Genomic DNA, 14053 nt, shown 5'->3' with positions numbered 1-14053 from the left:
CAAAAATCAACCTGTTGGTGGCGCTATAACAGGCCAATGTGAAAAGGGTGGGATATATTCCTCATCCTCACAAACTGTGAAAGCCAATTATAGCCAATTAGGATGGAATATGAAATATCGGACAGATCCGACTTGAGCACATGACCATAGAGATACTGTGTAACGATTTGTGAGATTCTTGGACAGAATCTGGAGGAGTAATATCAAAAAATGTGTTTTACAAAAGTCGGCCTCCTGGTGGCGCTATAAAAGGCAGATGTGGAAAATGCAGGTCAAAGGTTTGTCCTTGGCCTCTAGGGAGTGTGCATGCAACGTTTCACGCAGATCGGTGCAGTTTTAGGTAAAACATGTGAAAAGCTGCCTCATGGTGGCGCTATAACAGGCCGTTCTGGAAAATGTGGGGCAGAGGTTCATTGTTGGCATCCAGGGAGTGTGTGTGCAAAGTTTGGCATCGACCGGGTTAACGGTGCCGGAGATTAGCTGGTAACAGACGGACGGAAGGACGGACACACACACGGACGGAGTGCAAAACATACTCTCTCCCCATGCCTTCGGCCTGGTGGAGACAATAATGTTGTTCATAATGAAGTGATGAACAACATGTTTAGAAAAGGAGGAAATGACAGCTAAAATAAAGCAAATCCCACTCTCATATTCCACAGCAACCAGAAGTACTGAATTACTGGATGGTGATTTGTCCAAACAGCTTTGTGGGAATACAAAATGCAGAATGCATTTCCCCAGCAGTGTCCACTGACACCAGTGATAATGGTCAGTTGGTGGTGTTTGTGAGGCATTATGATGATACCAGTGATAATGGTCAGTTGGTGGTGTTTGTGAGGTATTATAATGATACCAGTGATAATGGTCAGTTGGTGGTGTTTGTGAGGTATTATAATGATACCAGTGATAATGGTCAGTTGGTGGTGTTTGTGAGGCATTATGATTATACCAGTGATAATGGTCAGTTGGTGGTGTTAGTGAGGTATTATGATGAGGGTATGAGGCAAAGGGGGAGTTTATTGAGTATTAATTTAGTGTTTGAGTGGTGCAACCACTCCTATAGACAGCTATGTGTGTGTCCCTCCCTGTGTCCGAGCACGAAAATAGCGTTTTTTCAGTTCCAAGTATTTTGTACTTGCAGATATCGTGATATATTGTTGATGAAATTTCATACAATATATCGATATATCGCAAATATCGCAATATATCGAATATCGTGATATTATCGTTATCGAGGGTATCGTGAGGTACCCATATCGTCCCACCCCTAATTTCTAGCGGAATACCCAACTAGAAATAGGAATGGGACGATAATTGTTATTATCGTTTATCGAGATAAAAAAAACAACGCTCAAAATATTGGTATTACGCTAGGATGAATTAGCTGTTGTTGAGCTGCAAATTCAGCATCACTTAAACCTTTGATACTTAAAACGGACCTGTAAAGACTCAGTTCAGTGCATATACGCTCGCGCAACGCGTTGTGTGAGCGGGAGCGTACCTATCTTCCCCAGGTTCTCACACACACACACACACACACACACACACACACACACACACACACACACACACACACACACACACACACACACACACACACACACACACACACACACACACACACACACACACACACACACACACACACACACACACACACACACACACACACACACACACACAAGACGTGGGTGGCCAATTCTGACGACCCCCTACTTCACAACTCTGTGATCTAAAAACATATTACGCACTGATCTAACATACATGTGCACGCATTCAGACTAAACAAAATAGCAAGATCAACTATATTATTTAAGGTTGATGACTTTTAATATACATACAGTCAGTGGTGGAAAAAGTGAGCTTGTAGATCGGCTATTTTCAAATGGCCAAAATGTATATAGGCCTGAAGTGGTTAATATCTTTTGTAATAATAATCCAAATCTACAAAGTAACTAGTAACTCAAGTTGTCAATTAATTGTAGTGGAGTAAAAGTACAATATTTGCCTCTGACATGTAGTGGAGTAGATGTAAAAGTATACTAAATAAAGTAAAGTACAAATACCTCAAAATTGTACTTAAGTACAGTACTTGATTTACTGTCCACCACTGTATACGGTAGGTACACAGTAAGATAAGTAATAAGTAATATTACAACTTACTCGGACATCCAGTCTTGTTGATGGGTCCTGTCCCATGTTGTAGCGACAGAGTAAACTACATTTAGATTTAATTTCTTTTTTAGCTGCTGCTATATGAAAGTACATTAAACTTTGATAGAGCTACTTGTGTTTATGGGGGAGGGAGAGAGTCTTGCTGCCTAGCTGTGCAGAGACACGGCAGCCTAATCAGCCCCCCCCCCCCCCACACACACACACACACACACTTCCACGTTTGCTTGCTCTCTTCCTCATTTTACCTACTAATTACATATTCTTGATTGTGCTTCTATTGAAATGTTTACAGATGCTAAATAAACATTATTCATTTTAGCACACGCAGACAGACAGACTGACTGACTGACTGACTGTGACTCACTCACTCACTCACTCACTCACTCACTCACTCACTCACTCACTCACTCACTCACTCATTTCCCAGCATCCCCACCTCAACTGCAAATAGCTGTCACAGTGTTGTTTGTGGGTGTTTCTCTTCTAAAGATGTGCAAAGTTGTGAACAGTTGTGTGTGACAAATACAGCATGAGGAACTTTTGTCAAAAGACTAATGACTGGCCTGGGCCGTGGCTCAGTGGTCCAGGCACCATGGCTGGTAATCCAGTCTGGCAGTGTGCCGCGGATTCGACTCCCGATCCCGACAGCCTTTACTGCATGTCTTCCCCCATCTCTCTCCCCATTTCCTGTCAGCCTACTGTCTGTCCCTCCATAAAAAATATAAAATAAAGGCAAAAGCCACAAAAAAAAAAGACTAATGACTCTTCCTCTTTCTATCTCTCTAGGATGATTTGGCTAAACCTTTATTCCGAGAAAAAATAAACACAAAAGAGCATGATGCATGATGATGATGATGATGTGGATGATGATGATCTCGGTTATTTGAATCAAAAAAAGGAGTTGATAGACTAAATCAGGGGTTCTCAACCCGTGGGTCGCGACCCCTCGGGGGGTCGCCAAATTATTTTAGGGGGTCCCCAAATTATTTAAAAAAAAAAAAAAAAAAAAAAAGATTATTTTTTTAAATATTTTTTTCACGATTTTTCAAAAATAGCAGACCTACAAGCTCGTAGCGCGCCACTCGGTGGCGCGCTATGAGCTTGTAGATCTGCTATTTTTCAATAGCTAAATTATAACAATGCTTAAAACACCAAAAGGGGTTCCCGCCCAAAATGGTTTAAGGTCAAGTAGCAGTCAATTTATATTGGGGGTCGGGAGGGGGCGGGGCGGGGGTCCCGAGACATTGCCAAAGCATTTCCGGGGGTCCCCGGCCAAAAACGTTGAGAACCCCTGGACTAAATGGTGCATTTATATAGCACTTTTATCCAAAGCGCTTTAGATTGTGCATTACATCCACATTCAAACACTGATGGTGGAGGAAACCATGCAAGGCACCAACCTGTACGTCGGGGGTTCAGCAATTAGGGGTTCAGCGTGTTGCTTTAGGACACTTGGGGGGAGCCCGGAATCAAACTGGGAACCTTGCGGTTCACATTGGGTTGTTATACCGGCCACTCTACCCCTGAGCCACTGCCGCCCAGAGACTGATTGCTTGGATAATAATGGATAGTTGCAGCACTAACATGTGTTCTCTCTTACACATACAGTAATGCACAGTACATACTATAGTAATATGACACCAGTGGCTCTATCAAAATGTCATTTCCTTCCTCTAATGGAGATACATGGGTGGAAGTTATACAGAGAAATAAACATACTGCTCTCCACATTGTACCAAGTACAATTGGCTATTGACAAAGGATGCTACTGCAAATATTTGATATTAGCCAACGCTTTGACTGGCTGACTGATTCCGGCTTGCTGGGAGATTATCATTATTGTTGCCTTATGGTGACTGATTAACCTAGCTGTCTCATACGCCGTGTAGTACAGCTTTTATTTACAAGAATGGTCAGATACTTTAAGAGCACTGCTAGATGCCGTGTAAGTAGGTGCTTGTAGCGGTAGTAGCTGTCCTATCAATCGATGACAGACTAACCGAGTGGACTTGTAGATTTGCTATTTTCTGTGTACCGGACAGACGTCTAATCTCTCTTTTAGGTCTCGCCCTAAAAGGTTTGGGAACCACTGTGCTAAGGGCATGTCAGTATTCGCAGAAATTGCAAAGATTTGTCAAATAGCTTACAAAATAGCAAACAACATGTGACACGTCAATGTGAGCTTGTAGATCAGCTCATTACAACATACTGGTATCTCACGTATGTGACACATCGTGAGCTTGTAGATCTGCTCATTACAACATACTGGTATGTGACACGTACGTTGTGAGCTTGTAGATCTGCTCATTTCGCTGCACGACGCCAGCATACAACAAAGTATGAAATAAGGCTAGCCTCAACAGCCTTGTCAGACCAACAAACCTGAAAGTGTCGACACGCCCAACACATGTTTGGAAACATGTCATCCGACCCTGTGGCCAAACATTCATCAGAATAAAACAGCTTCTAGAATCTAGAATCTAGATGCAGGCTCAACTGGACCGGCTGTCTTATCCCTACATCCCATCTGTCCACTGACACCCTGTGTGCTCTCCTACTGTCCGGCTGTCTGTCTGTTTGCCCCACGGGCCTTCTCAGCTTTCCTTTTGTCTGTTTCATAAAGACAAGATGCAACAAAAGAGAAAACGGACAAGTGCACACGTATTGCACGAGCATACATGCACCAAACTAGGTAAATATAGGCTTACTACTAATTCAGCAAGAGCTACCAACGTGGTGGTGTACGTGGCTGGATGGTCTCACCCTATTCTCACGTTACCTCACGCAATTTTCAAATGCTACCGTCATAGAGTCTGGAGCACGGAAGCTCTGATCATGAGCAAGCGATAAAGCGTAAGTGAAGCCTCCTCCCCACTTCCGTGTCGTCTTTACAGTCGCGCAAATGTATCCTAATATAAATCGAAATCATATAAGCATATATAGCTTGCTGCTTAGCAGAAATGGAAATCAGAAAATAAAATGTAAAGATATTTTATTTAAAATATATTTTCGTGAACGGAAATGCCAGCTTCCTTCTGGCCACGCGAGACTACAGTAGTCTCACCCCCAACATGCCTATTCTGGCAGGGGGAGGGCATTCGGGGGAAAAGAGTCCATCCACAAGCTCTGACCTCCGACCGAACCCAAACTCAGCTCTATGCACATGCAAAGCAGTCTACTTTAAAAGCATATGACCTTTGACAGCTGTATTACTGGAAGACCCTGTTTTGTTTTTTGTTTAAGGTTTAAGATTTTGATCCCCGTGGGGAAGCCAGATGGTACAGGTAAGAGTAGAGAGGTAAGAAAAAAGGTAAAAGAATATAAAAAATATTCTACCTCTTAAAATGTCAATCATCACGTGCACGCACACGCACGTGCACCGCACACATGCACACGCACACTCACACTCACACACGTCACACACACACACACACACACACACATATCCAAACTCAGCAAACAGCGAAAAGTAAACAAAGTTAACACTTTAACAGAAAGGACATGGCAATGTTTTAAATGTAAAAAAAAAAACCATCAAAACACATGACAAAGCATCCTCCTCCTCCTCACCTGTGACGTGTGGTGGGAGTGGGACATCTCCATGTTGGGAGGAGGGTCTCCTCTGCTGGACGCTGGGACCTCCTGCTGCTGCGCCTCCATGCCAGTGCAGTAGCTCTGCCACTTGTCCTCGTCCTCCTCCTCCTCCTCCCCAGCATAAAACTCCTCCATCTGCTCCTCCTCGCTGCCGCTGCTGCAAGCTGACTCCTGGGAGTAGGAGGAGGAGCCGTCTACACTGTCCACACCGTGTGGCTTCCTTCTAGGAGGAGTAGTCAACAGTTAACATCTAGTTATAAACCCACTTAGACCTGTTACACTTACGCTGTTACACCTTTCGATCTGGGAACGTGCCTCTGTGTAACTTTCAAATAATCGTATTAATCAGACAGGCTAATCAGACAATGAACCTTAATTTGCAGTAGTTGATTATAAAAGAAAACCTGATTAGTTTATATAAAATATTAAACAAATTATCAAAAAGAAAATATTCAAGATTATTCGATTAATACAAAAAAATCACACCCGTGTGAAGTGAGGGGCGCTAATATATTATTATATATCAACTGATGTTGATTTAGGTGACATAATGGTGACAAACAAAACAAACATTAAATTCTCTTTATTGTTAATGGCATTTAATGTTTGTGTTAGGGACAAGAACGTACATTTTCCCTTCATTGTCAATGGCGTTTTTAAAACAAACATTGAACTCAAAACAAACATTAAACCAGTATATAGGAGGGGCTTGCGCCCCTCAAAAAGACGTAATTGATGGAATAATCGCTACTGAAATAATGTCTAGTTTTGGCCCTACCTCCGTCCGTCTCCAGAAGCACCCAGGTTGCTGTCGCTGCTGCCGTGCCCCAGATGAGGCCTGCTGAGCGGGGATGCGGTGGTTGTGATGTGTGCCTGAGAGACAAGGTTATTATTGTTAACTAACGACACACAGTAAAACTACAGTTGAAAACACATTTTACATAACTGCTGTATGTGAAACTGTATTGTGTGTTTACAAAACTACCTATAACTTAGGTAGATTTTTCTGGATTTTCTTTTTCAATCTCGCCCCTGACTACCACACATTACAATAAAAAAACAAAATAATAACTAAAACGAAGCAAGAAATTAAACTACAGCTAAGAACAGTTTTAAAAGTGGAAAAAACAAATAATAACCTTGGCCTGAGACACCGGCGGGTTTCGTGGACTGGCATATAATCTCACATCGGGGGCGGAGGAGCTGAGCGTTCGCTGGTCCACCTCGTACTCGGGGTGCACGGCATGCTTGTAGGGGTTGAATTTGCCCTTGCGGAGGCTGCTGAGGAGCGGCCGGGCTCGCTGGCGAAGCTGGGCCAGACGCCCAGGCTTCTTATCGGGGTCCATGGTGTCTGGGGGGGGGGGTCCTCCGTCTGTCTGCTACTGCCTGCTCATCACTAACAGCTAGAGAAGACGTGGAAAGTTGGCAGTGGTAAGTTTTAGGGGTGCACGATTATGAAATTATTATGACCGATATCCGATCTCCGATATTATACAGAGGACCACAATGGAAACAAGCCTAGGCCCTAGTAGCTTGGCCCAAAGCCTGTTAATAAAGTATTCAATCAATCAATAAATAGCCTATTCTTTTCCAAGTGTCTGTTTTCACAACTGAATGACATGAGTACACAAATTAAACATAGGAAAATGTAAAGTTTATTTTGACCTAAGATTTTACATCATATTTTAATTGTTTTTTGTTCTAGACTAGAGGTACTAGACACAATTTTTACATTTTACATTTTATTTATTTTTTGCCGATTAAAACGATTAAATAATCTGTATTATTTTTTAGACCGGTTCCGATATGGCATTTTTATTTTTCATGGCCGATATGGCCGATTCCGATTATGCTACTGATTATATCATAATATAGAAATACTCTGTTACGAGTAAAAGTCCGGAATTCAAAGCGTACTTGAGTAAAAGTATAAAAAAGCGTTGGCATCAAAATGTACTTAAAGTACCAAACGTACTCATTAATGCAGAATGTCCCGTTTCAAGTTTTCAAATGTATAAAAATCTTTTGAAGATAGCAGATCTACAAGCTACAAACTCGGCTATTTTCAAATGGCCAAAATGAAGTGGTTAAAGGGGAAAATCACCCATTTTCAACATTTTACTATGTCATTAATATACCTTAGAGCTGTTGTGTGGAAATAATAAAAAAGTTCCCCCACTCTGTGTTTCCTAGAACTGTAATTATGAAAAAAATCATTAACATGGTGAAACACATCTTGATGACATCATCAAGATGTGTTTCACCATGTTAATGATTTTTTTCAGACCTCTAGTTCTAGGAAACACAGAATGGGGGAACCTTTTTATTATTTCCAGTTCCACACAACAGCTCGAAGGTATATTAATGACATAGTAAAATGTTGAAAATTAGTGGAATGCCCCTTTAATGTATGTATTTTATACACGCGCACACACACACACACACACACACACACACACACACACACACACACACACACACACACACACACACACACACACACACACACACACACACACAGTACTGTACTGTACTGTACTGTACTGTACTGTACTGTACTGTACTGTACTGTACTGTACTGTACTGTACTGTACTGTACTGTACTGTACATACATACTGTACGTACTGTACACACACGTATGCATCTATGTATGTATGTATGTATGTATGTATGTATGTATGTATGTATGTATGTATGTATGTATGTATGTATGTATGTATGTATGTATGTATGGTGGCATTATATTGTTTATATTGTAACAATATAATGCCACCCTTCTTACAGCACTACAGCCTTTGTTAAACATTTTATTTGTTCAGGGAAGTAGAGCATGCATCCTCCTTTACAGCTACACCCTGCTTCTCATAACGCACGCACACCTTAAACTCATTCTGAAAAGCACCAAAGCCAGACTTGTGCTTGCTTGTTTGGTTTTCAATTATAACTTTAGGCATTTTTTTTTATATTGCATCATCTGCATCTTTACCAGTGCTTGTAAACTAATATAATTTAGTACTTCTGTACCATTGATGCAGTAGTGGAAAGTAAGTATATTTATCATTTTATGCTACTTTATACTTTAGACTACATTTCGAGTCTGGTGGTTTCCAGCCTGGAAACCAGGCTGACATTTCATCCAAATCTTTGCAACCTTTTTTTGAGTGGTGCAACCACTCCAAGGAACAGCTTTCTCCCGGTGGGACTATGTCACTATGTTTAGAGTACCAATAGGGGGTGCTATTGCACCACTCGCTTCAGACTGGTCTGATTGTTTTTACTCATGATGTCTTTGGGCATGTCAATAAAGGCGTAGTGTGCGTGGGGAAAAAACACGCCAACGGCCAAAGAAAGTAACCATACCAAAGGCACCAACCTGCTCATCGGCTCACAGCCGGGGATCAACCCGGGAACCTCACGTTTCCCAAGTGGCCACGCTCTACCTCCTGACTGAGCAGTGTTGCCAACTCTCGTGAGAGAAATAAGCCAACACACCTCCAAAAGCAAGCCAAACACAAGCCAACTCTTGCGAGAGAAATAAAGCCAAATCTCCCCTCGAAAAACAAGGCAAAACAAGCCCTATAATATGGCCATATAATCCTAATAAGAAATACCGGTATGTGATGCATTTATCATATTATGTATGTCTATAATAATGCATGTTTTGGTCATTTATTAAATGATTATACTATTACTCACATACTTTTACTTTAGCCAGGGTTTAGCCAAGTAGAGACACCAGGTCGATTCAGTCAGTCAATGTGATTCATACTCCCCCAAACCTATCAAAGAAATGTTGGCTTGTTAGATTTTCAAAACAAGCCACACATTTTTAAAACAAGCCCAAAAGAAATGCAACCCGCGACTCGTAATTTTTTCCTGCAACTCTGGGGAAAAAAACAGGCCCAAAGTCGCGGTAAATAAGCAGAGTTGGCAACCCTGCTCTTGAGCCACAGCTGTGCCCCTAATGTGCTTTGCCTTTACAATTGAAGGCCTTTGAGTTCCCAGCAGGCTTCTGTAACCAGCGTGCCCGGACCCACAATGAGTCTACTAATGGAGAAACAACTGGCCCAGTAGACTTTCATTAGAGAGAAACCGATTGATGTTTTCAGTTTGAGGCCAAGCACGCCTTGCATGATGGTCAGATAAGAGAAAACAAAGGCATTTCCTCTGTGAGGTTGCCAAATTGCTGCTACCAGGCAGCACACCCAGGCTGACCCAGCCTCCCCTGGAGATTAACAGAATTCCTGATAGCCTACCGTTGCATAGTAGTGCATATGTAGTGTATGATTTGCTAAATAGACGTTCTGGACCCATAGACTACAATACTGGGGACCTTTAGTTGATAGACTGACTGATTTGATCAGTTAATGTACAAATAAATGGTTCCTTTATTGCGACGGTAGATCGCAGATTACTATGAAAACGTGCAAAACCTGTCAGTCCGTCGTTACGTCCATCGTTCCATCCGTCACGCCACCATATATAGCCGTCAGTCCTTCACACCTCAGGACATGTCACGCCACCATATGGCCGTCACTGTCAGTCCCTCACGCCTCGTGACACGTCACGCCACCATATATGGTCGTCAGTCCGTTACGCCTTGTGACACGTCATGCCACCATATATGGTCGACGCTCCAACCCTGTATGTTACTGTTCATTGGACTTGAACAGACTACTAGAACATCAAAATTCATGACAGAACTTTCCTGTATTTCCTTGTATTTTTGAGTGGTGTAAACCACTCCTACAACTGGCTTTTTTGTGCAGAAAAAATGAGCATGGTTGCTATGTTCACCCTGTTCACCCGGGTGGCTTTACTAGTCTGTGCAGAAAAAATGAGCATGGTTGCTATGTTCACCCTGTTCACCCGGGTGTGATTTCATTACGTCAGACATGATTTCATTACGTCAGACAGGCTATATTACACCACTCAGTTCACACGGGTGTGATTTTTTTTTATTGCCATTCTAATAAACATCCCATTTCCCCTATGAAATGTGTATGTATACCCACTGCAATGCAGAGTAGCCTACTACACAGGCCTTCTCATGTCAGGTTCTTTGTCAAAATAGGGCCTACCATTCTGTGAAGAATGTTACTGCTTGCACAACATCATTTTTATGGGTACACACACCCTTCTTGCATTGTAAACTTGCAAATGAAATGTAAAATAGATGCAGAGGCAGAAATCTTGATAGGCATACTGTTCCTAAAATTCTCTCCTGTGCATTCTTAATATTTAACATTAGATATTATACATTCGTTTATAAATAGTTATAGACCAGCAAGTAATTGTTATTGTTAATTATAATGGAGAATGGTTGGAGGTCTAGGCTACTTCTGTGCACTCCTTTTCGAACATATATCTTTGTTATTGCTTTGTTCCTTGCATATTCGAAATAAACCAAATAATCACTCAATCAATTAATAATACACTCAGCTGTCCTACTGTCTCCCTGTCAGCCTCTCACTCAGTTAAAAATAACCTTTACTTTACATATCAGGGGAGCTAATCAGATCAAAACAGGCCCACTCCTACACATTTCCCCTCTCTAGTGTATTTCAGGAGAGATAAGATCAATGTTGACAGAACACTCCCAGAATGCACTTCTAATTTACACAACATGTAGGGGCAACGCACATGAAGCCATTGTCTAAAGAGTTAACTTCTCTGATCTTTCGAAACCATTGTGTCATCTGCCCCACTGCTTCTCAAATGTTTTAATAAAGGATCCTCCCAAAGCAAAGTTACTATATTTACCCAGGGTATCTGGGCTAAGCTCAAGAACAGTTTGCAGAATTACAGTACATTTCAAGCACAAACTCAATACAAAGGCTGTTAACTGTGAGTGGACGACCCAATTAAGCATTACACTTGTTTACAACAGGGTCCACCATGTTCAATTCATCAAAACATTTAGAGACGTACAAATAGACACTTCTATATAGACAAAGAACAGAACAGGAATTCATCATAATGGAGGTAACATATACAGTGAGGTGAAAAGGGGGGGGGGGGGGGGTGGCCTATATCTAGCCCTGAAACATGACTGTCATATCATAAGAGTGTCTGTGTGAACCATGGCTAAACTATAACCTAAAGTTCTAAACCTATATACCTCAACCCGAACATAAACGTCTTGCAAACCTGCCATGGCAGACAGACCTGTATACTGTCTGTACCTGCCAGGCTGCCATGAAGCCTAAGGAGACTCGTAGATGTATAGAGTCGTAGATGTATTTTATTGATTTTGACACATAGGAAAATGTCTAAATCCTAGGCTACCTTACACCTGCCATGTACTACAGACTACAACTAGTGTAAAAAAATTCGTACGCCTGTTTTTGTTTGTTTGTTTGTTTAGTAGCCTAAATCCTGCAGACCTGCACATTTTACTTAGTCAGTGTCAGAGAAAGTGATTTCCTGGATTTCAACGCGGCGTGTTTTGCATTCATTGTCGCTTTCGAGGATCGACCGACGAAACACGCCGACAGCGTCGCTGGCCGACAAGAAAAGAGCCATGATCCACTTGTTGTCAGGGACTATTTTTCGGCTAGCGACACAGACGTCCTACAGGTGTTCTGTAAACGTGTGTTGCCTTTTTAAGTCTTACCTGCTTCGGTAGAGTTTCAACCTGTAGAGCTGGGTCCTCCTGTTAAAAAGTGATGATACACGCGTTAAAAATCGGCATAATAGGTCCCATGCATGTTCTTCTTACTTTGATTAAAATAATAAAATAAAGTCCAGTGCGTGCGCGCGTGCCCGTGACGGGGAACCACCGCTGGCCAGCAACATTGTAATGTTTACAAAACGCACATGAATGCACTGTGATGTGATATGTGTGTGTGTGTGTGTGTGTCTGTCCCTCCCTGGCTGCGTGTACAAGAATGCGCACCCCTTCAACTCCGCCTTCAGGTGGTATCACGCCAAAGCTAAATACATTTATAAATGGGATACAATAGACGTATGACCAAATGAAATATCTAGGCATGTGAAAAATGTGTAGGCCTTTCCATGTATCTTTTGTATTATTCAATAATGAATTTAGCATATCCATATATATGGATATGCTAAATTAATGAATTAATTAATTTAATAGCATAAATATATATATATTTATGCTATTTAAAGGACCAAGCAGTCCTGAAAGGACTTGGTCCTTATTGTTATAGTTAGTTTTTTTCTTCTCCTCCTTCTCCTTCTGCCAAAAATAGCAGTTATGGCTGAACTGCTATTGCTATGAACCGTGCAGTCGGTTTTCGCGAAACTTGGAAATATGGTAGCTAGGGCCATGCCAAACGGTGAGGATGCGAACCCCACAACCATTGGCCAAAGGGTGGCGCTATAGCACTCAATTAGAAATGCAAACTTTGAACACGCATAGCTCATGAACCGTTTGGCAGTGAAACCTCAACACACATATGCGTCTCCTCATACCGAACAAGTTTCATGCTCTTACTTTTGACCTCTGACCTCTAGATCACCTGCCATTTTGAATTATATGAAAATCAGTTAAAATGCATCTCCTCCAAGGATCTTTGATCAAAATGCACGAAAGGTTCTACACGTGAACTTTGGACCTATACAGACAAGGGAAAGTATAAGGGAAAGTAAAGTAAAAAGTATATATATACTTTTTTTAAGTGAAAAAATTAAGGTTTTATGAGCCAATGAAAATTGCCGTTTTGTGAGAATTCTTCTTTTGCCCCTAATACATACATGCAGCGTCATATGCTTATGCAGCTTTACAGTATATGGTAGAGGGTCATGCCAAATAGCACTGAAACCAGTCTTACTCCAATTGGTCAAAGGGGGCGCTATGGCATTCTTTTTTTAAATGAAACCTTTGAACAGGCATAACTCATGCCTCGTTTGGCCAAAATTCATGGCACTTGTTTCCACATGTTCCTTGACTCATGGAGAACATATCTGTCACTTTGACCAGTAAGCTCCGCCCTCAGATTTTGTAATGTAATGCACTGGGGGGGCACTGACTAGGGGGGCACTGTCTTGGGAATCACTGGGGGGGACACTGTCTGGGGAGGCACTGGGGGACACTTGGGGGGCACTGTCTGGGGAGGCACTGGGGGAACCTGGGGGGCACTGTCTGGGGAGGCACTGGGGGTACACTGGGGGGCACTGTCCGGGGAGGCACTGGGGGGGCACTGTCTGGGGAGGCACTGGGGGAACACTGGGGGGGCACAGGGGAGGCACTGTCTGGGGAGGAACTGGGGGGGCACTGTCTGGGGAGGCATTGGGGGGCACTGTCTGGGGAGG

General features: G+C 42.3%; 1 protein-coding gene and 1 long non-coding RNA gene across 4 annotated transcripts in view; one reads left to right on the top strand and one right to left on the bottom strand.

The window, feature by feature from the left end:
- LOC306930566 (multiple C2 and transmembrane domain-containing protein 2-like) overlaps positions 1–12605 on the bottom strand; it is a 51713-nt gene extending 39108 nt beyond the window's left edge. The window contains exons 1-5 of one of the 3 annotated variants that reach the window (XM_079511595.1): positions 12390–12605; positions 9480–9552; positions 6912–7175; positions 6551–6645; positions 5749–5995 (exon numbers count right to left, since the gene is read on the bottom strand). In XM_079511595.1, the coding sequence (XP_079367721.1) occupies positions 5749–5995; positions 6551–6645; positions 6912–7118 (549 nt within the window). In that variant the 5' untranslated portion in view covers positions 7119–7175; positions 9480–9552; positions 12390–12605. Of the gene's footprint in view, positions 1–2166; positions 2274–5748; positions 5996–6550; positions 6646–6911; positions 7176–9479; positions 9553–12389 lie in introns of those variants that run through there. The other 2 variants (XM_079511596.1, XM_079511597.1) reach the window with 2 other exon arrangements.
- LOC306940464 overlaps positions 1–14053 on the top strand; it is a 687363-nt gene that overhangs the window by 440736 nt on the left and 232574 nt on the right. The window lies entirely within an intron of this gene.

The sequence above is a fragment of the Electrona antarctica genome, assembly GCF_951216825.1.
Source record: "Electrona antarctica genome assembly, chromosome: 1".
NCBI classification, from domain to species: domain Eukaryota; kingdom Metazoa; phylum Chordata; class Actinopteri; order Myctophiformes; family Myctophidae; genus Electrona; species Electrona antarctica.
This window is presented reverse-complemented; position numbering and strand designations above follow the sequence as displayed.